This window comes from Falco naumanni, chromosome 3 (assembly GCF_017639655.2).
Source record: "Falco naumanni isolate bFalNau1 chromosome 3, bFalNau1.pat, whole genome shotgun sequence".
Lineage (NCBI taxonomy): Eukaryota > Metazoa > Chordata > Aves > Falconiformes > Falconidae > Falco > Falco naumanni.
The window spans coordinates 16,180,009-16,197,556 of record NC_054056.1 but is presented as its reverse complement, the minus strand read 5'-3'; the positions used below and the strand labels follow the sequence as shown (position 1 = coordinate 16,197,556).

The following is a 17,548-nucleotide window of genomic DNA, read 5'->3' as shown; positions in this document are numbered from 1 at the left end:
CCCACCAGGGCAGACACGGTGAGAAGGCTGGGGACAAGCTCCAGCCTCATGCCCCAGGGCTCCCTGTGCTCCCCACATCGCCCGGCCACAGCGTGTCTGTGCCAGCAGGAAAGGGAGGGCGGTGGCCGGGCGGCCCATGGCGAGGCAGCACAGGTCCCTCCCGCGCCTGCTGCTCCCGTCATGTGGTTTCACACCCCCTGGACTCATTTCCAAAAAAGCATTTCCTCCTGCCGCGGCTGGGTGTAAAAGCCTGTGTGGGGAGGGCTGGCGCTCACTCGCCACGCGTCACACACTGCCGGCAGCGATGGGGTGCCAGGGCACCCTGCCCAGGTGCTGAACTGCCCTGACACCCCACTGCGCCCACTGCCCTGGTCCACTCGCCACCCCGGCATGACCCAGCCGCATCGGCCACAAGGATGAAGCTCTGCTGCCCAGGGGTGTCTTGGGTGAGTGTGGCAGTGCCGGGGTCCCGCGGACCCCTGGCACCGATTGCAGGGTGCCCTGGGGCTGTGGCTACAGCGGGTCTGGGGGGTGGGGGTCTGGGGGCAAGCCCAGTGCAAGCATGCCTAAAAAGCTTGCTCCCCCCTCAGCTGAACACCTGGGAATGGGGTCTGCCTCGCTGAAGCACCTGCAGCATGGCACAGCCGCGGGGAGCACGGGCATGGCACAGCCATGAAGGACTGCCGGCATGGCCGCGATGCAGCCGAGGGAGTGTGGGCTCAGCCACGGGGCTGCAGGCAGGGCACCGCCACGGGGACTGGCCGTGCTAGTGGGCTGTGGGAGCGGGTCAGGGCTGCCAGTGGTGGCAGCTGCCAGGGCCACCCTGGGGCTGGCTGGGTGACTGCCCCAGCACATGGGCACCAGGAGCAGAGACGGCACGGGGGCTGCGTTACGGGCCAGGGCAGCGGCTGCATGGCAAAGGAGCTGGTGTCTCCCCACGGTGCAGCCAGCGGTGGGGCTGCACCTGTGCCGGCGGCTCCCGCGCCCGTGGGGCACCTGCTCCGGGTGCTGGGGAAGGGGCAGCTGCCCGCTGGCAGGCAGGGCGTGCAGGCAGGACCCCACCATGGGAAGGTCGTGCTTCAGCGGTGACTCAGATGTGCTGCTGGCAGCTGGGGCTGAGGCGGCTGCCCCGATCTCCCAGCAGCGCCCTGCAAGCGGGGCGGCCTGCGCGTGGTTTCCAGTCTGCTGCTGGTGGCGGCTTTAATAGAAAATGATTCAGCTGCCGTAATCAGGGCTATTGCGGCTGGGAAATCCAGCCCCCAGCGAGGAATCCCCTGGCTCCCTGCCCGCGCTGCCAGTGCTGTGGCCCTCCCCGGCCCCCTGCCTTCCCCGGGATGGGGGTGCCGGCGTGGGCACCCTGTCGCCACCGCAGCCGTGGGGGGAGCGGGGCTCCCCTGGGTGCAGCAGCCGGTGCCCCAGGGTGGGGGAGTGGTGACCTAGTTTGGGACTCACGTACGAGGTGCGATAGCATCGGGGAGAGCGTGAGCCGGCACGGCTTCCTCTTGGGGAGGAAATCGCCTCCTCTGCAAGGAAGAAAAACCCCAGGAAAGAGAAGCCAGCAGCATTAACCCTCCCGCGCTCAGCTGCTGACACCTCCCCAGGCTGGTGAGCCCCAGCACCACCATCAGCCCGTGCACCCCCTCCCTTGTCCCCGTCCCCAGTGGGGCAGGCAGCCGAGCACCCTGGGCCCGCTCCCAGCCAGCCTGGCGGCACTGTTTGCAGAGTGCGCGAGGATTACCAGGGGTGGCACAGCAGCCCCCATGGCATACGTGTCTTGCAGCACCAGCAGGATGCCAGTTGCCTGCGTAGGGCAAGGGAAGCACGGCACAGGGGCTGCTGCGGGGCATTCCCAGCCCTGGGGCACCACACCTGTGCAGCTCTGGGGCACAGAGCTGTGGCTCCAGCCGTCCTGCCCGACACAGGCACTGGTTGGACATGTGCAGCCGGAAGGGTGGAGGGCACGGTGCGAGGGCTGCTCCCGCAGGTGCATGGCTCCTGGGGTGCCCCAGCTGCCGGCATCCCTGCCCTCTCCCTGCCCACAGGTGATCCTGGCAGCGCTGTGGCTGGCAGGCAGTGAATCACAGCCCCCAGGGTGCCAGGACCGCCCTGTGCCACAGGGGCAGCAGGTCCTGGTACGGCCACCCACCCGCCTGCAGAGGCATGTCACCAGACCCCCCTGCCCCGCTGGCATGAACTGGATCAAGGAGGCTCACCGGTGCTGCACCCAGTGTCCTGCAGGTGAGACCTGCCTGGCCAGCACAGCCTGGCATGGCATGCTGTGGCACACTGGGTGCTTCACCCCAGGTGGCCATGCTCCCTGTCACCCCACTGTCCCCGCAGGGACGTTCCTGTTTGCCCCGTGTTCGAGCCACAGCAACAACAGCGTCTGCACCGCCTGTCCTGCCGGCACTTTCCGCGCCCAGCCAAACACCCTCCCCAAATGCCAGGCTTGCTACGAGTGTGACCGGCAAGGTGAGCTGGCGGTGTGCTGCGCCATGCCACACCGTGCTGTGCCACGCTGCATGGCGCTGCGCTGTGCCCTGCAGCACCACTCACCGCCTGCCTCCTGCAGCTTTCCAGAGCGTGCTGAGCAACTGCTCGGCCACCAGCAACGTTGCCTGTGGCTGCGAGCATGGCCGTTTCCGTGACTGCCTTGATGAGCACTGCAACGACTTCTTCTGCCGGCAGTGCCAGCCCTGCGTTGGGCGACTCATCCAGCGGCCATGTGAGTGCTGCTGGCCAGCCCGTGATGCGCCCTCACCGGCTGTGCCACCCTGCCTGATCCTACCCTCTCCCCAGGCTCAGAGGTGCAGGACACGCTCTGCGGTAGCTGCAAGCCTGACTTCTACGCCGAGGGCAGCGAGTGCCGGCCGTGCCACACGTAAGCATTGACCCTCCCTGTGCCCCAGCCAGGGACATGTGCAGGGCCCATGGCACAGCGCAGCACGGCACCCATGGCTCCCCTCTCCTTGCAGGAGCACCCAGGAGACATGCGGCACAGAGTGCCAGCGCGTGTGCAGCGGCAGCAGCAGGCAAGGTGTGGGGGCTGCAGGGCTGGGGGCAGTAGTGCGGGGGCCGCTGCGCTGGCTGGCTGATGAGGACACTCCTGCTTCTCCTTGCAGGCACGGGTCTGGAGTACCTTCTGCTGGCGTTCACCGGGCCCTTCTTCCTGGGTGCCCTTGCCATCTACCGCAAAAGGAAGCGGCTCCGGCACAGCACCCTGGCAGGCAGCCCCCTCCCCATGGCACAGGTGGCCACCCCCACAGCCGGGCCCGTGGCCATGCCGTGGTACCAGGCCAGCGCCCAGGTGTGGGACAGCTCATGCTGCACCCAGCTGTACTCCCCTAAGGTGACGGAGCATGCTGCCAGCACGGTGAGGCAGAGCCCCAAGCACCAGCCTTTATTGCGGGAGCAGCCCAGTGGTGCGGCACAGCCGGGTGGTCAGGTGGAGCCCTCTGCTCCCCTGGAGCCCCGCGGTGCCCTGCTGCATGGCAGCCAGCTCTACACCATCATCGACGCGGTGCCGGTGCGGCGCTGGAAGGAGTTCATGCGGGTGCTGGAGCTGCGGGAGGCAGAGATTGAGCTGGTGGAGCTGGAGGTGGCCCACATCCGTGACCAGCAGTACGAAATGCTGAAGCGCTGGTGCCAGCAGACCAGTGCCACACTTGACCGTGTCTATGCTGCCCTGGAGCGCATGGAGCTGGCTGGTTGTGCTGAGGCGCTGCGCCGGAGCCTGCTGGCGGGCCCCTGACCCCCACCGACGACACCACGCCAGCAGAGTGAGGTCCCGGCACCTCCCTGGCTTACCAGGTGCCTTGGCTGAGCCGTACCCCTAAGTATTGTTACTTAAACCGTGTAGACATTTTATGTCAGTTTTACGTCCCCTCCCTGCCCACCCCCCCTATTTATGTCCCCCTGCTCCCAGGGCCAGGGGGGGACCCTGCACCCCAGCACGTCGGCTGCCCGGCCGCTCGCGGGATGAGCGGGCGCCGAGCCCGCCGTTAACCCATGGGATAGTTCTCGAGGCCGCCCGCTGACGGGCGCGCCTGCCCCTGCCCCAATAAAGTGGCATGTTCTCCATCTTCTGGCCCCCGGCCCTTCTTCCCAGGGCTGCGCCAGCCCAGCTGAGCACCGAGACACTGCTGGCATCAGGGGTGACGTTGGTGGGTGACGTGGCCACGGCAGGTGGTGGGGGCAATGTGGGTGGGGGTGGTGATGCGGGTGATGGGGATGTGCGGGTGATGGTGGTAATGGGGGCGGTACGGGCGATGGGGGCACCGCAGTGGGTGCAGCACGGTGCAGGCAGGGAGGTGGCATGGGCAGCCCCAGGAAGGCGCGGGGCACTGCTGGCGGGGTTTATCGTTTTAATTGCTGGAAAGGCAGGTGGTCCGGGGTGGAGTGGAGCCAGGAGCCAGCCTCAAGTGGCTCCAGAGGCGGGAGGGGCAGGAGTGGTGGTGAGTGTGCTGCAGCTGCAACGGCGAGTGGTGCCTGCGGGGAGCACGGGGAGCAGGGCAGCATGGCGAGCCCAGCCTCAATAGTCGAGCCCAGCGGCGCACAAGGAGCCAGGTGCCCCACACTGCGGCAGCTCGCTTTGCGAAGGGCAGCACGGTGTGGCAGTGGGCCGACGGCAGTGGGACGGGGGCTACAGGTGCTCGGGGTGGTAGTGAGGGCTCCTCTGGGTTGGGCTATGTGGCCATCCGCGGTGGGAGGAGGGTGTCGAGGTGCATCCCGGTCTGTGGTGGGACCTGCTGGCCTCCTCCCGCCGCAAAGAGCCAGGGCGCGGCGTGGCGTGGCTAGTGCTTGGCTATGTCCCCCTTCTTGAGGATGATCTGCCGCTGCCAGGGCGCCAGCTTTGTCTCATCGTACCCGAGAGTCCTTAGCTTTTCCGACTGCTCCTTCTCCTTCTCCTCCTCCTCCCGCTTCAGCTTCTCCTGCTCTTTCCTGCTCAGCAGCGGAGGGCACGGGGCACCATGGTCACCAGAGCGCCGGAGCCGCCGTGCCCACCCACCTGCCCAGGGAAGGGGCTTGCGGCACTCACCGTTTCTGCTCCCTGCAAAGGCAAAGGGAAGAGCGGGGTTAGCGGAGTCGCGGGGGCGGCTGGCTGATGCAGCGTCCCCTGGCCCCGGCTCACCTCTCCTCCTCCAGCTTCTTGCGCAGGATGTCCCTCCTCCAGGCTGGCATGCTGGCCAGGCGTGCCTCCTCCTCCTTCTCCTGCAACAGACAGCGTGTTACTCGCACTGCCAGGAGCCTGCCCTTGCTGCTGGCACCGTGAGGCAGTGGCATTGCCTTGGTACGTGGCACCACATCCTGCTGGTCGTCGGGCTGAGCCGTGCTCCCGGCACAGCGCTGGTGGGGGCTCACCGACATCGCCCCTCGCCGCCTGCCTTCTGCCGGCGCAGGGAGGAGGAAGGAGTGCGCGGTGTGGCCAGCCCTTCGCAGCACACCACAGCTTTATTGCACTGACACGCAGGGGCCCACGCCGCCCCGGCACCGCAAACACCACGCCAGAGGGGAGCGCAGCCCCAGTGCTGCACCCCCTGCACAACACACAGCCACAGCAAGCGGCACACCGCAACCTCGGCCCGGGGCCACGCGAAACAACACCAAACCCTCCGCTGAGCCAAGCCACAACGCTGTCAGAGCCGCAGTCAGCTGAGCACACCCAGGCACCGGGTCCTGCTGCCCCCGGCTGCCCCCGGTGCCTGCTCCTGGCCCGCCCCCACACTGCTGGCACAGCCCACAGCATCCCGCTGGGCTCAGGTGTCGGACATCTCCGCCTCCTTCTCCTTCCAGAAGGAGAAGCTACGGTCGATGAAGCGGCAGACGTCCTCCTCACTGAACTCGCCCAGCTCCGGCACCGGCACTGGCACTGATGCCCCCTCCCCTCCCAGGGCTGCCGCGGGGAGCTCCGGAGGGCTCTCCGCCACCATGGTGGGGCCATTCTCGAAAAACTCCTGCACGAGGTCCTCAAAGCCGTCGAGCCAGTGGCGGTGGCCGGCTTCGACCTGCTCCAGCACGGCACGGTGGAAGTGGCGGACGTGGTGCCAGCTGTGGCTGCCCAGGCGGTCGAACATCTCGTAGCAGAGGAGGTGGCGGAAGCGCCGTTCCTCAGGGCTGAGAGGCATCTCCAGCAGCTGGAAGTAGCCCAGCATGAAGAGGTCGAGCGGGAGGCTGTCATGGGGCATGGGCGAGCCACCGATGTGGGGCAGAAAGTGCTGGGGCCAGTACAGCACCGTGGCGCGGCTCAGCCGCCGGATCTGCCGTCCCGGCACCCGGCGAGCAATGCTTCTCCAGCGGGCCAGCAGCCGTCCTGCTGCCGGCCGCCGCCTCCCTGGCCGCCGCGGCCGCTCCTCCCCAGGCACCGCTGCCAGTGCCCGTTTCTTCCAGTGCTCCAGGAAGAGGAAGACGGCACGCTCCTTGTGTGCCTCAGCATGCTGCCGTGGGCCCCTTGGCTCCGGTGGTGCCGGCCGGCTCCGCCGCAGTGCCCCATCCCCATACTCCTCCTCCAGGACAGGCTGGCGGGTGCTGCTGGGGGGCTGTGCCCGCTTGCGCTTGGTGACCCTGGGGATGGGTGGGGAGGCCCCCCCTGGGCCCTCATAGTTGGCCTTGAGGCTGCGGACGGAGACGCCACAGCCCAGGATCTCGCGCTGGGCATCATGCTGGGCACCAGGGCCGCCTGCTGCCGCCCCTGCCCCCTGCCCCTCCTGGCTCCCCGGGGTGGCCGGTGGCACGGCCATGCTCCTCGGCAGCGTTGGGGGCTGGCTGCTGTGGGTGGGTGGGTTCTTGTGGGTGAGGGCGAAGTGCTGGGGCGCCAGGGTGGCAGGCAGCGGCAGGAGTGGCAGCGGCTCCTTCTCCAGCCGCCCCGGCAGCGGCTGCACCGGCTGGGCCTCATGCATCACCCGCAGGCTCCCCAGCCGCCTCTCCAGGTGCCGCAAGTCCTCCTCCCGCATCGGCTGCCCGGCAGGTCCAGGTGTGCCCCCGCGGGTGGGTGGCCTGCGCTGGCACAGGGGCAGCGAGTGGCTCCCAGGCTGCGGCGGGAAAGAGGGCAAAGGGGCTCTTGAGGCCGCACCGCGTGCACCTCATGCCACCACTGCCGCCGCCACGTGCGGCACCCCTGGGACACAATGCCCCTGCATGCGGGTGGGGTGGTCCCCTGGCACAGCCAGGAACCAGAGGCAATGCCACACACACCATCTCGCCAGGTCCTGAGCTGCTGGGCCATACCCACGCCACACGCGCCGCCACAGCACGCGGGACCCCCCTACCTTGCGCCGCTGCTCCTCTTCCTCCTGCATGCGGAGCTGCAGCTTGCGCACCATCACCTGCCGCTTCCACTCGGGGATGGGCCGGCCCCGCTCGTCATGGCTCGGCACCAGCGCCTCCGCCTCTGCTGCCACCCCGGTGCCTGCCGCTGGCACCGGCGAGCTCCCATTCAGCACCAGTTCTGGTGAGCCCCCTGCCAGGCAGCGTGGTGGCCCGGCAGCCTCGGGGGTGGCCGGCGGGGTGGGCGTCCTGGTGGGTGACGGGGAGGACACCGGCGACTCTGCCTATGGAGAAGGAGGGAAGAAGGGTGGTGGGCACCCGCTGTGCCATGATGCACTGCCACCGGCTCCCCCGCCACCCACCCCTCCCCCCCTTACATTGGCCCCTGCCTGGCCGCTGCCGGAGAAGACGGTGGTGAAGCCTTTGCTCTGTGGCGTCGGCTTGAGGCTTTTCCCGGCCTTGATCTCAGCCAGCAGCTCTGAGTTGTCACCAGTGGGGGACATCATGTTGAAGGACTTGGTGCCTGGGGGGAGGCAGGGTGGGCAGTAAGGGCCCTGCTGCCAGCAGCCCCCCACACCCCCAGTTCCCCTGCCAGCCTGCGGCGCACGGGGGTGACAGGGTAGCCAGCTGACTGCCCCCCATGCCTGAGAGCCCCTGGGACTCCTATCGGAGCAGCATCCTGGCACCTAGCATCCCAGGTCCATGGGACCTTGCTGGAGCAACATCCCAGCACTCAGCAGCCTGGCACCCCACCTCCCTGGGTCCATGGGACCAGTATCCCAACACCCAGGTTACCAGGTCCATGGGACCTTGATGGAGCAGCATGCCAGCACCCAGATCTCAGAGCCCCAGCCCCAAGGGCCACCCACCTCACAGCACCACGCTGTGACAGCAGTGACCTGCCTGCAGAGGGATGGGTCTGTGGCTGGCAACAGCCCCGGCACAGCAGGATGACACTGTGCTGCCTCACCGGGGGCCCTGGACCCCCTACCCTCCCCCACAGCCCACAGCAGCGATGCACCGACAGCCTAAGCCAGCCCCACTGCCAGCCCTGAGCCCCAAGATCGTCATGGCAGCGGCACTGGAGAGCGGCAGTGCCCCTGAGGATGCCCTTGCCATCGCTTGTGCCACCCACCCCACGAGCACCCACCGTCTGTGCCAGCCATGCGTGGGTCCCTAATGGCCCATGGTACCGTGCCAAGGCAGAGCCCCCTCCCTGCCGCCGGCTCCCGCAGCTCGCCCTGCTCGGCTGCGCCGTGCCGGGGCCAGAGGGCTGTGGGTGCTGAGGCCCCAGCAGGGCGCACGCGCTGCCATCCAGTGCCGGCTGAGACCCCCCAGCCGCGGGAGCCGGCGCTAATAAAGCAGGTGCTGAGCGGCAGCCAAGCCCGGCTGCAATCAGCGGTGGGGGAGCGGCCGGTGCGCTCACGTGGCGGGGTCACGCCAGCCGGCTGAGCGCAGACAAAGGCCCTCTGTGTGCAGGGCCGGCGGCAGGGCCGCGGGGGCCGCGGGGGGCATGGGGCCCCGGCCGCCTGCCCAGCCCTGCCAGCCCTGCCGGCTGGCTTCGGCAGCCCCACGCCAGGGCTCGGGCCACCGCGTGGCACGCCGGCCTGGCAACGCAGCAGCGAGGGCTCAGCAGGCAGGAGGGCTGCGGGCAGCTGCCAGCCCCAGTGGCCGTCAGTGCCCCGTGGCTCCGGCATGGGATGGTGCCGGCTCGGGCCCCGCTGGCCATGCCCCGCGCCGGGGCACCCCCAGAGCAGGGAAGAGCGTGGGGCCACGGTACTTACTCTTCATCTGCCTGAGCGCCTTTCCTCCTAGGGAGAGAAGCAGAGAGGCGGCGCAGGGTGCGCGGCAGAGGAAGGATTTAGCCACCGCGAGACAAGAGAGAAGAGAAGCGGCCAGCAGTGAGAGCAGGCAGGGGCGGGCGGGCATGGGGGCCCCCACGCCGACACCGGAGGAGAGAAGGACAGAGAGGCTGTCAGGAGCCACACAGCCAGAGTGCCGCAGAAGGAGACGCGCCGGGGCGGCTGGTGCCATGGTGCAGCCGATGGGACAGTGCCAGGGATTGCTCCCCGTGCCTGCCTGGCACCCCGCCACTTACTTCCTGTAGAGGAGGAGGAGCGGCGGGGTCCGGCGGGGGTCTCAGCCAGTGGTGGCGGTGGTGGGGGCATCGGACAGGCAGCATCAGGCAGCGGTGGGGGTGGCGGCGGGGGTGGCAGCTCAGCACCAGGCTTGCTCTCCCCGTTGCGCATGGTGTCCTCTGAGATGGGCGATGCCTGAAAGAAAGCATGGGCAGGCGTTGCGTGGTGCCGGTGCCGCTGAGCCACATGAAGGCTTGCGGCACGAGGCTGGGGCTCACCTCCTCGCTGTGTGCCATTCGCCGGGGCCCGGGCTGCTCGGCTGTGCCGTGCCCTAGGTGCTTGTAGTAGTCACCGGTGCTCGGCTGCTTGCCAAAATTCCTTGACCGCCTGCTGGAGTCGGCCCTGCGCAGGCCCTCAGGGCTGCTCTCACGCGAAGCCAGCTGCAATGGGGAACATGGCTCAGCACAGCCGTGCCCAGCTGAGCCCAGGGTGGCTGTGGGGCAGAGCTGTGGAAGAGCAAGGCCGTGCCCAGGGTGGCTGTGGGGCAGATGCCAGGCTTGGGGCACAGCAGGCACATACGCCATGGGTCCACTCAGCACAAGGCTGCACCAGGGACTGCATGTGGGGATGGCAGGATGTGCCATCAGCGCCTGGCACTGTGACCCTATAGCCTGTGCCCAGGAGCCCAGCCGAGCCTCCCCTGGGATAACCCCCTGGGAACAGGACTGCCGAGCCCTGGCCCCACGGATTACCTGGAGCTTATCTCCCATGGGGCCTGGTTCCAAACCTCCCTCTGAACGGGGCTCTTGGGCAGCGCAGCCTCAGCTCACCCCAGCACATACCGCAGCAGCTTTGTGGCTCGTGCTGCCGAGCACCGGCACTGCAGGGGGTCATGCCCACTGCCCGGGTTTGAGGTGCCGCGGCGGCACGGCCTCACTCCCCATGCCGGGGGCCCTGCTATTTGCATTTCCCTGTGCGCCACCTCCACCCGTGGCATTTGCATGGTGAGCCCAGGCGCTTGCCACTGCCACCAGCCCCAGCTAAGTCAACAAGCGACAGCTCGGTGCTTCCTGCTCTGTCTGCCGTGGGCGCTGTGCCAAGCCCAGCTCCCGCTGCCACAGCACCAGCCCCAGTCCGGTGTGAGGGTCTGTGCTGCTCAGCCCCCCTGCCTGGGGTGCCCACATTGCTCTGGCTGGCACATGCCTGCCCCTCCCCAGGGCAGCCCGGCTCTGTAGCCCCCCAGGCAAGGCCGCTCATTACCCCATTAGCGAGACATGCACAAAGAGCACAACAGGGTCCTGAGCGCTGCACAGGCCTGGCACACATTGCTCTGCCAAGACCCCCTCTCCCTTGTGCCCCCATCCCCTGTAGCTCTGGGCTCTGCCGGTGGCCTGACCACAGCTGTGCACCAGGTTCCTGTCCCCGGACAAGTGGTGAGAGCCATGCTTGGGGGTCAGGACGGCCTTGAGCCCACCGCATCCCTATGCCCCCCCCAGCCCGCCTCGGGGGGCTGCACCCCTCTTACCTGTGCACGCCCGGCTGAGCCCTCTCAGCTCCTGGCAGCACCAGCTGAGCCACCTGACACCTGCTGCGCAGGTGACACCGGAGCTGGCTGCTCCAGTTACAGCCTGCGCAGCCGCCCACACCCAGCTCGGCATGGTGCTGGTGGCATCGCCAAGGCCACGTGGGTGCAGCCGTGACAGTCAGCCATGCAATGGCCTGCACGGTGCCTCCAGATGCCCCAGCTGGTGCAGCAAGGCCGCCCAGTGCCGCAGAGGCCCCGTCTTGCTGCACCCTCACTGCCGGTTGCACCTTGGACCTGTGGTGCAAGTCAGCATCGCAGGCATGTGGCCTCAAGCCGGGGCTGTCCCCTCCCGGTGCCATCAAGAACTAACAGCTCCCCACGGGAGATTGGTGCCCAGTGGCATGTCCCCCCCTAGGTGGCACATCCCATGAGCTCCGTGGCCAGGAGCAGCTGTGCATGGGGCACAGTGCGTGGGGCACAGGGGACACGGCGTGTGTGGGACGTGGTGCATGGGGCCGTACCTCTCGGCGCAGCGCCTGGCTCTCCACGTGCCGCAGGTTGTTCTTGGCCCGCACGTAGATGTCGGCGGTGTGGGGGGCGGCGGGGGGTGCGGGTGCGGGGTAGTCAGGGGGCGGCGGGGGCGGTCGGGTGGCAGGGGGTGGGGGTGGCGGGGGGGGGAAGGTGGGGGGTGGCGGCGGCAGGGGGCCCTCGCCTGCCAGCCCCCGGCCCCGCGGCCACGTCTCAGGGTCCAGCATGTCCATGTACGCCTGCATGTCCGCCAGCGCTGGTGCGGGCACCCCTGCGCAGGGCAGGGGGTCACGGGGGGCCAGCCCCGTGTCCCCTGCCCTGCACCCCCCGGCCCCACACTCACGGGCAGCGGGGGCCCCCAGGGGGCCACCCCTCTTCTCCCCGGTGCTGGACTGGCTGGAGTGGCAGGAGTCGTAGTTGGAGAGGGTGCTGGCAGGGGAGCCCACCTCGAAGCGTGCCTGGGGTGCCGACGCCGTGGTGTTGGGCGATGACATGCCCGAGTCGGGCTGCCGGCACTCCCCATCTGCCGAGGGGTCTCGCGACAGCACGCGGTGCTCCACGCTCTGCTGGCACAGCCGTGCGGTCAGGTGGTGGGGCAGGAGTGGCAAGGCCCTGCGTGGTCCCCACGCACGTGGCCCCGCAGCACTGCCATACCATGTTCTCCACAGTGCGCAGGTACTGGGCACAGTGGCCGTGGCCATTGTAGTCGGCGAGGTCAGCCGCCGTGTAGCCGTCCTGGTCACGGATGCTGAGGTCGGCGCCATTCACCACCAGGATCTGGCAGCACTGGGGAGAGTGGGGGAGCATGGCAGGGCTGGAGGGCACTCCCTCTCTCCACCCTGGCACCTTGCTGGCCACAACCACCCACCTCCAGCTCGCCGTTCTCAGCAGCATCGTGCAGCGGTGTGCCACCCCAGCTGTCAGCAGTGATCTCCCCACCGTGCAGCAGCAGCCAGCTCAGCACCTTGGCGTGACCACGGCTGGCGGCGAAGTGCATGGCCGTGGCCCCTTCGGCGTCCCGCTCCGACAGGCTCACCGTCGTGAAGCTCATCTGGGTGGGTGGGTGGGCGGGCTGAGCGCTGGCACAGTGTGCCCCATGCCGTGCCACCATGCTGTGCCCAGCCCACGCTTACCAGCCAGACGATGACAGTGTTGTGGCCCATCTGGGCAGCAGCGTGCAGCGGGGTCATGCCATCATGGGCACACGCATGGGGGTCAGCCCCGCAGTCCTGCACCAGGTACTGGATGATCTCCAGGTGGCCCTCTTGGCAGGCGAGGTACAGCGGGGTGGCCCCTGTCTTGGTCTGGGCACTCAGCGTGCTGCAAGAGGGGCACAGCACCCATCACCTGCAGCCACCACCAAGCACACTGGGAAGGGAGGTACAGGGTGTAGGGGACACACAGGTCACAGGGAAATGAGGAACACACAGGGGACATGCTGTCTGGGTGCAGGCAGGGCAGTAGCAGAGCTGGGCAGTGTTGGCTGGGAGCCATCCACCCCCTGGCTCCCCACTGGGTCCCCGCAGCAGCGGCTGCTACAGTGGGAGGTCACTAAGTTAATCAGCCTGCTTAGGGTAAGCTCCTTCCTCCGGCTGTTTCTGGACATTGCAATTTAGCTGTATTTTTAAATAAGCAGCTTAGGCAGCGCTGGCCACAGAGGAGCCGGCAGGTAAGGGCTGACCTGCACCATGGCAGTGCTGGCCCTGCTGCCCACTGCCCCCTGCCAGTCCGGCTGCCTGGCACAGGTGTCCCCCCACTGCTTGTGGCAGGCCTTGGCATCCTCGCATGCCTCGTCCCAAATTGTGCATCCTACATCCCACATCCCCACCATGCAGGAAGCTGTTTTACTAAGTGCTTCATAAAAAAACCTGTTGAATATTTAAAAAAGGAAGAGCAATAAATACTCCGCTCTGTTATCGCAAAGATCGCAGGCCCTTAATAATTGATCCCTGTAACTGTGAGATGGGCTGTGGCCAGCACTGCCTTCCCACTGTGCCGTGCCGCAGAGCGCCTGCCCTGGGGTGCCGCAGCTCTGGGCTGCGATGCTGCTGGGCACTCCCAGAGCAGGAGCTGGGCCAGGATGGTGGCAGGCTGGGCCATGGTGCAGGGGAACAGCAGGGGTACAGACATGCATTCAGACCCTGATTACCATCTCCCACTAATTGGGAAGGGGTTAAGCCACTTGGGCAAGTGCCGGTAAACTGCTTTGCCAGATGGCCGTGACTTCACACCGGGCTTCTGGCTGCTGGAGACCCTGCAAGGCCAGTGCGAAGGTGGGCTGGGAACGCCAGCATCCCACAGCAGCACCCGGGGATTGGATTTCGTGGCCGTAACAGAGCCTCCAAGCGGGCACAGGGCCGGGAGTGGGGCCAGCCCTAAATAATTCAAGGGGAAGGCGGTGACAGCAGTGAAGCAACCCTGGCAAGAAGCATTGAAAACCAACATGTGAGGGCCACCACCAGTGCTGCGCTACACCAGGACTGACACAACAGGCACCAAGCAGGAGCCATGGTTGGGCTGGGGCCAGGCTGTGCGCCACGGGGGGTTAATCCCCACAGATGTCCTGGGGCTAAGCCAGCATGCCTGGGGGCAAAGAGCTGGGACTGGGGCTGGGGAGGTTGCAGCTGGTGAGTGCCATGGGGCAACAGGGACCCTGCAATGGGCTCTGTGACCCTGCCTGGCAGGAAGGGTCGGGGCTCTGGGGTCACAGCACCGAGGCACGGAGGGGTGCTGAGCCCTGGTTCACCTCCCACTGCCTTGGGACCCCTCTGGATAGGGGGGAGCTGTGCACCCCTGTGCATCTGCAGCCCTCAAGCCTAACTGGGCACAGCACAGGGCAAAGGCGCTACCCTCCGGGCTCCACATCGACCGGGGCAGTGGGTTATTTCTGGCAGCCTCTGCCTGCCACAGGAAATCGGATTAGGGGCTGCCTAAGTGCCTGCTGCGGTCCCACAGTGAGGCTTGCCATGGTGGGCCTGGTGGGCTGCAATGCCATGTACCCCAGGGAATGCGCTGGGCCCCAGGTACCGCTCGGGAGGCAAAGCAAGGATGCTGCCGCAGCACTGCCAGCCGAGCAGGGCTGCTGCCTCCAGCAATGCTCGTGGCCCTGGGCAGGCAGAAAGTTCACCTCCGGTGCAGGGAGCAGCCTCTCCTCGGCAGGCAGCCTAATCCATTTACGTAATGGCTGGTGGACAAAGGCGGCTGTGTTATCGCCCTGCACCAGGAGCCCAGGGAGCCAACCAAGCGGCCAGTGGTAATATTTCTGTCAGCACTGGCCGCTCTTCTCCTCGCCCTTTCTCTCCGGGCCATAAAGAAGGTGCAGCTGGCTGCCTGGCCTGATAATGCACCCGCGTTGCCCTTGGAGCTGGGGGCTGAGGGTGGCTGCGGAATCCATCCCCAGTGCTGGCATCTTGCCCAGTGGCTGGAGGGAGGGATGGGGTGGCAGTGGACACCCCATTCCCCTGCCAGCCCCCGGCACGGAGCCCCTCTCACCTGCCAGCAGCAGGGGCCGTTACCTGGGGCAGTGTCCCAAGAGGAGTCGCAAGGAAGGGAAATCCCCTTTGGCCGCAGCGTAGTGGACAGGCAGCGCTCCCGTGTTGGTGGCCGCTGTAGGGTCACTGCCTCCAAAGCGGAGGAGCCAGTCGATCACCTCGTGGTGACCAAAGCGGGCTGCCAAGTGTAGGATGGTGGCACCAGAGTTGTCTGTGTCCTGTGGGAGGAACCGGGGTGGCTGTTGGCACCAGGGACCCGGCCCCCTCCGGCAAGGGCGTGTGTGTGGGACCAGGGACTGTGGGCAGCTGTGGGTCCCCCCACAGCTGGGGGCTGGCCCCAGGGAGGGCAGGCTGCCCGGGATGGAGGTCTCGTCTGCACAGAAGAGGGCTGGAGGGAGGGGACAGGCCATGGCAGGGGCCGTGGGACAAGCATGCCTGCCATCCAGCAGGGCCTGCACCCGCACACTGCAAGCGCTGCACAAAGCCCCCCTTGTTCTGCCAGCGACCAGCAGCCCCTGCCTGGAGGGGCTCCCCGCGGGGTCCCGCCGTGCCGCCAGCCCGGCCACCCTCCGTACTCGGCGGGGTGCGGGCAGAGCTGGCCCCCGCCGGGAGGCTGCCGAAGCTGCTGACCCCATCCTTGCCGCTTAATCCCCGCTCCCAGCCCCTCCGCCGCCTCCTCTGGCCCGTCACATGTCGTTAGCTCTCGGTCGGCCCCGGGGCAAGCCGCTTACCGCCCTTCTCCCGCCGTTGCGTAACCCCGGGAGGGGCCGGCAGCCCCGGGCACAGCCCCGGAGGCCCTGCGCCCCCCTCGGGGCTGCGTCCCGCCGGGATCCCGGGGGCTCTCCGCCCTCCCCCCCCCCGGCCGCCCCCCGTTCTGCATGGGTAGGACGCCACGTCGGGGCCCCGGCTCGCCGGGCGGCAGAGCTGGAGGGGTCCACACGCGCCCGTCCCCCCGGTTGCCTGCTGCCCCCCCCTTCCCGCGCTCCCGCTCGCACCTGCACGCCGCAGCCCCCCTGCGTGAGCAGCCACTGGAGACAGGCGAGGTTGCCGGTGGCGGCGGCGTCGTGGGCCGGCGTGGCCCCGTTGCGCGCCCGCGCGTCGCCGCGGAGCGTGGCCTCGGCCGCCAAGTACCGTAGGCAAGCGAGGCGGCCGGCGCGGGCGGCGTGGTGCGCGGGGGAGGCGCCCAGGGCGTCCCGCAGCCCCGGTCGCAGCAGCCCGGCCGCCCGCAGCCCCCGTAGCGCCTCCACGTCGCCCTGTCGCGCCGCCAGCAGCGCCCGCTCCAGCGCCATCCCGGCCCCGGCCCCGCCGGCCCCGGTCCCGGCCCCGGCCCCGGCCCCGCCGGCCCGGCCGCCGCTTGGCACTGCGCAGCGCTCCCGCCCCGCCGCCCCCCGGCCCCGCCGACTCCTCCTCCTTCACCCTCGGGGCCGCCCCTCCGCCCGCCCCGCCCGACGGCGCGGCGGCTGCCTACTGCCCGAGCCCCCCCCGCCCCGCTGCCCCCCGCCCCCCACCCCTGCCACGGCAGCCGGGCTTTGCCGGGCTGCGACCCGGCCCGGGACCGGCCCGGGGGACCCCGCAAGCGGCCCGTGCCCAGCTGTTGGTTCCGCCGTCTGCGGCTCTGCGAAGCTGCCCCACGGGTGTCCCCCTCCCCGCCCGCCGCCCGGCAACGCGAAGGGCACGGCGGTGATGGGCTCCTCCCGCAGCCCCGACGTGCGCCTGCCGGTCCCAGCAGCACGGGCAGGAACGAGGGGCGGGAGATGCCGGGCGAGCTGCCCTGCCTCCTCCTGCCACGGGAGGGCCGGCCAGAGGGGGGAGACCGGCAGCGCGGGAACGGACGGCGGGACCTGTGGCAGCGCGGGCAGCGGCGGCGGCTACCGCGGGCACCGGCACGGGCAGCGCGCGGCGCGGGCAGTGCGGGCAGGCTGGGACAGCCCTCGCCGTCAGCACCGCGGACAGCAGCGGCGCAGCGCGTTCAGCACCGCGGACAGCGGCAGTACCGCTGGTGCAGCACCACGGACAGCGGCGCAGCGGCCCTTCCTGCCTCCCTGCCTGCCCTGCCTGCCTGCCTGCCCTGCTTGCCTGAGCTGCCTGCCCGCGCTGCCTGCCCTCCCCCGCCAGCAGCCCATAAAGGCGGTGGCGGTACGGGAGCACCAAGTCCCCCCCCCGGCCCTCGCGCCCCCCTCCTACCACCACCCGGCTGCACAAGGTGAGAGCTCCGGCACTCCCGGACCCACACAGCCCCGGGCCGCCCGCCCGCCCTCACCACCCCGTCTCCTCAAGCCCCTCATGGATAAGAGCCGCTGCGACCGCATCAACCGGAGCCTCGAGCACCTCAGAGTGCTAATCCTGCCGCTCCTCGGCAAGGAGGACGTGAGTGCCTCGGCTCCTCCGGCCCTGACCCGTACCTCTCCACCCCTGTCCTCATCCCTATCCCTGCCTGCGCTCGGCAGAGATCTGTCCCTTGCTGCTTGGGGCCATCGCCTTCACCTGCCCCCAAAACCCTGGGTGACCCATGGAGCTCTTTCCCGACCGAATAAAGCCTCCAGCAATGGGGAAGGATGGAGGCAGGAAGGCTGCCCACCGGCAGCCCACACCCAGCACGAGCCTGCTCCCGCAGGTGCTGGTAGCTGCCCGTGCCGGCCTGAAGGCCGTGACCTCTGTGAGCC

General features: G+C 68.7%; 2 protein-coding genes across 8 annotated transcripts; one reads left to right on the top strand and one right to left on the bottom strand.

Annotated features, from left to right (window-relative positions):
* The first annotated feature begins 13 nt into the window (after positions 1 to 13).
* On the top strand, positions 14 to 4,783 carry TNFRSF25 (TNF receptor superfamily member 25). 2 transcript variants are annotated; one of them, XM_040588300.1, is made up of 7 exons: positions 14 to 446; positions 2,043 to 2,238; positions 2,341 to 2,472; positions 2,573 to 2,725; positions 2,800 to 2,881; positions 2,976 to 3,037; positions 3,123 to 4,783. In XM_040588300.1, exons 1-7 carry the CDS (start codon positions 417 to 419, stop codon positions 3,749 to 3,751), a joined length of 1,284 nt encoding a protein of 427 aa, XP_040444234.1. In that variant the 5' UTR covers positions 14 to 416; the 3' UTR covers positions 3,752 to 4,783. The 2 variants fall into 2 exon arrangements, with proteins under 2 accessions (XP_040444234.1, XP_040444233.1); XM_040588299.1 differs by having other exon boundaries at positions 14 to 2,238.
* Positions 4,348 to 16,212, bottom strand: ESPN (espin). 6 transcript variants are annotated; one of them, XM_040588282.1, is made up of 14 exons: positions 15,881 to 16,212; positions 14,910 to 15,103; positions 12,528 to 12,714; positions 12,263 to 12,445; positions 12,049 to 12,180; positions 11,388 to 11,957; positions 9,620 to 9,781; positions 9,362 to 9,536; positions 9,048 to 9,074; positions 7,641 to 7,786; positions 7,266 to 7,547; positions 5,132 to 5,211; positions 5,039 to 5,050; positions 4,348 to 4,941 (listed from the first exon to the last, which is right to left on the bottom strand). In XM_040588282.1, the coding sequence occupies exons 1-14, from the start codon at positions 16,172 to 16,174 to the stop codon at positions 4,794 to 4,796; spliced, it is 2,592 nt and encodes an 863-aa protein (XP_040444216.1). In that variant the 5' UTR covers positions 16,175 to 16,212; the 3' UTR covers positions 4,348 to 4,793. The 6 variants fall into 6 exon arrangements, with proteins under 6 accessions (XP_040444216.1, XP_040444217.1, XP_040444213.1 ...); XM_040588283.1 differs by lacking the exon at positions 9,048 to 9,074; XM_040588279.1 differs by lacking the exons at positions 4,348 to 4,941; positions 5,039 to 5,050; positions 5,132 to 5,211 and adding an exon at positions 5,218 to 7,028 and having other exon boundaries at positions 11,388 to 11,665; positions 11,738 to 11,957.
* Positions 16,213 to 17,548: the final 1,336 nt, after the last annotated feature.

What these genes read in the sequence shown, in the direction of transcription:
- TNFRSF25 (XM_040588299.1), top strand. Translation starts at nt 1,761, where the DNA reads ATGGCATACGTGTCTTGCAGCACCAGCAGGATGCCAGTTGCCTGCGTA. An exon ending in CTACGAGTGTGACCGGCAAG is followed by an intron (nt 2,473 to 2,572) that starts GTGAGCTGGCGG and finishes TGCCTCCTGCAG; the next exon opens with CTTTCCAGAGCGTGCTGAGC. An exon ending in GCGACTCATCCAGCGGCCAT is followed by an intron (nt 2,726 to 2,799) that starts GTGAGTGCTGCT and finishes CCCTCTCCCCAG; the next exon opens with GCTCAGAGGTGCAGGACACG.
- ESPN (XM_040588277.1), bottom strand. Translation starts at nt 16,174, where the DNA reads ATGGCGCTGGAGCGGGCGCTGCTGGCGGCGCGACAGGGCGACGTGGAG. An exon ending in CTCTTGGGACACTGCCCCAG is followed by an intron (nt 12,715 to 14,909) that starts GTAACGGCCCCT and finishes CCCCTCTTGCAG; the next exon opens with CACGCTGAGTGCCCAGACCA. An exon ending in CTGAGAACGGCGAGCTGGAG is followed by an intron (nt 12,181 to 12,262) that starts GTGGGTGGTTGT and finishes CACTCTCCCCAG; the next exon opens with TGCTGCCAGATCCTGGTGGT.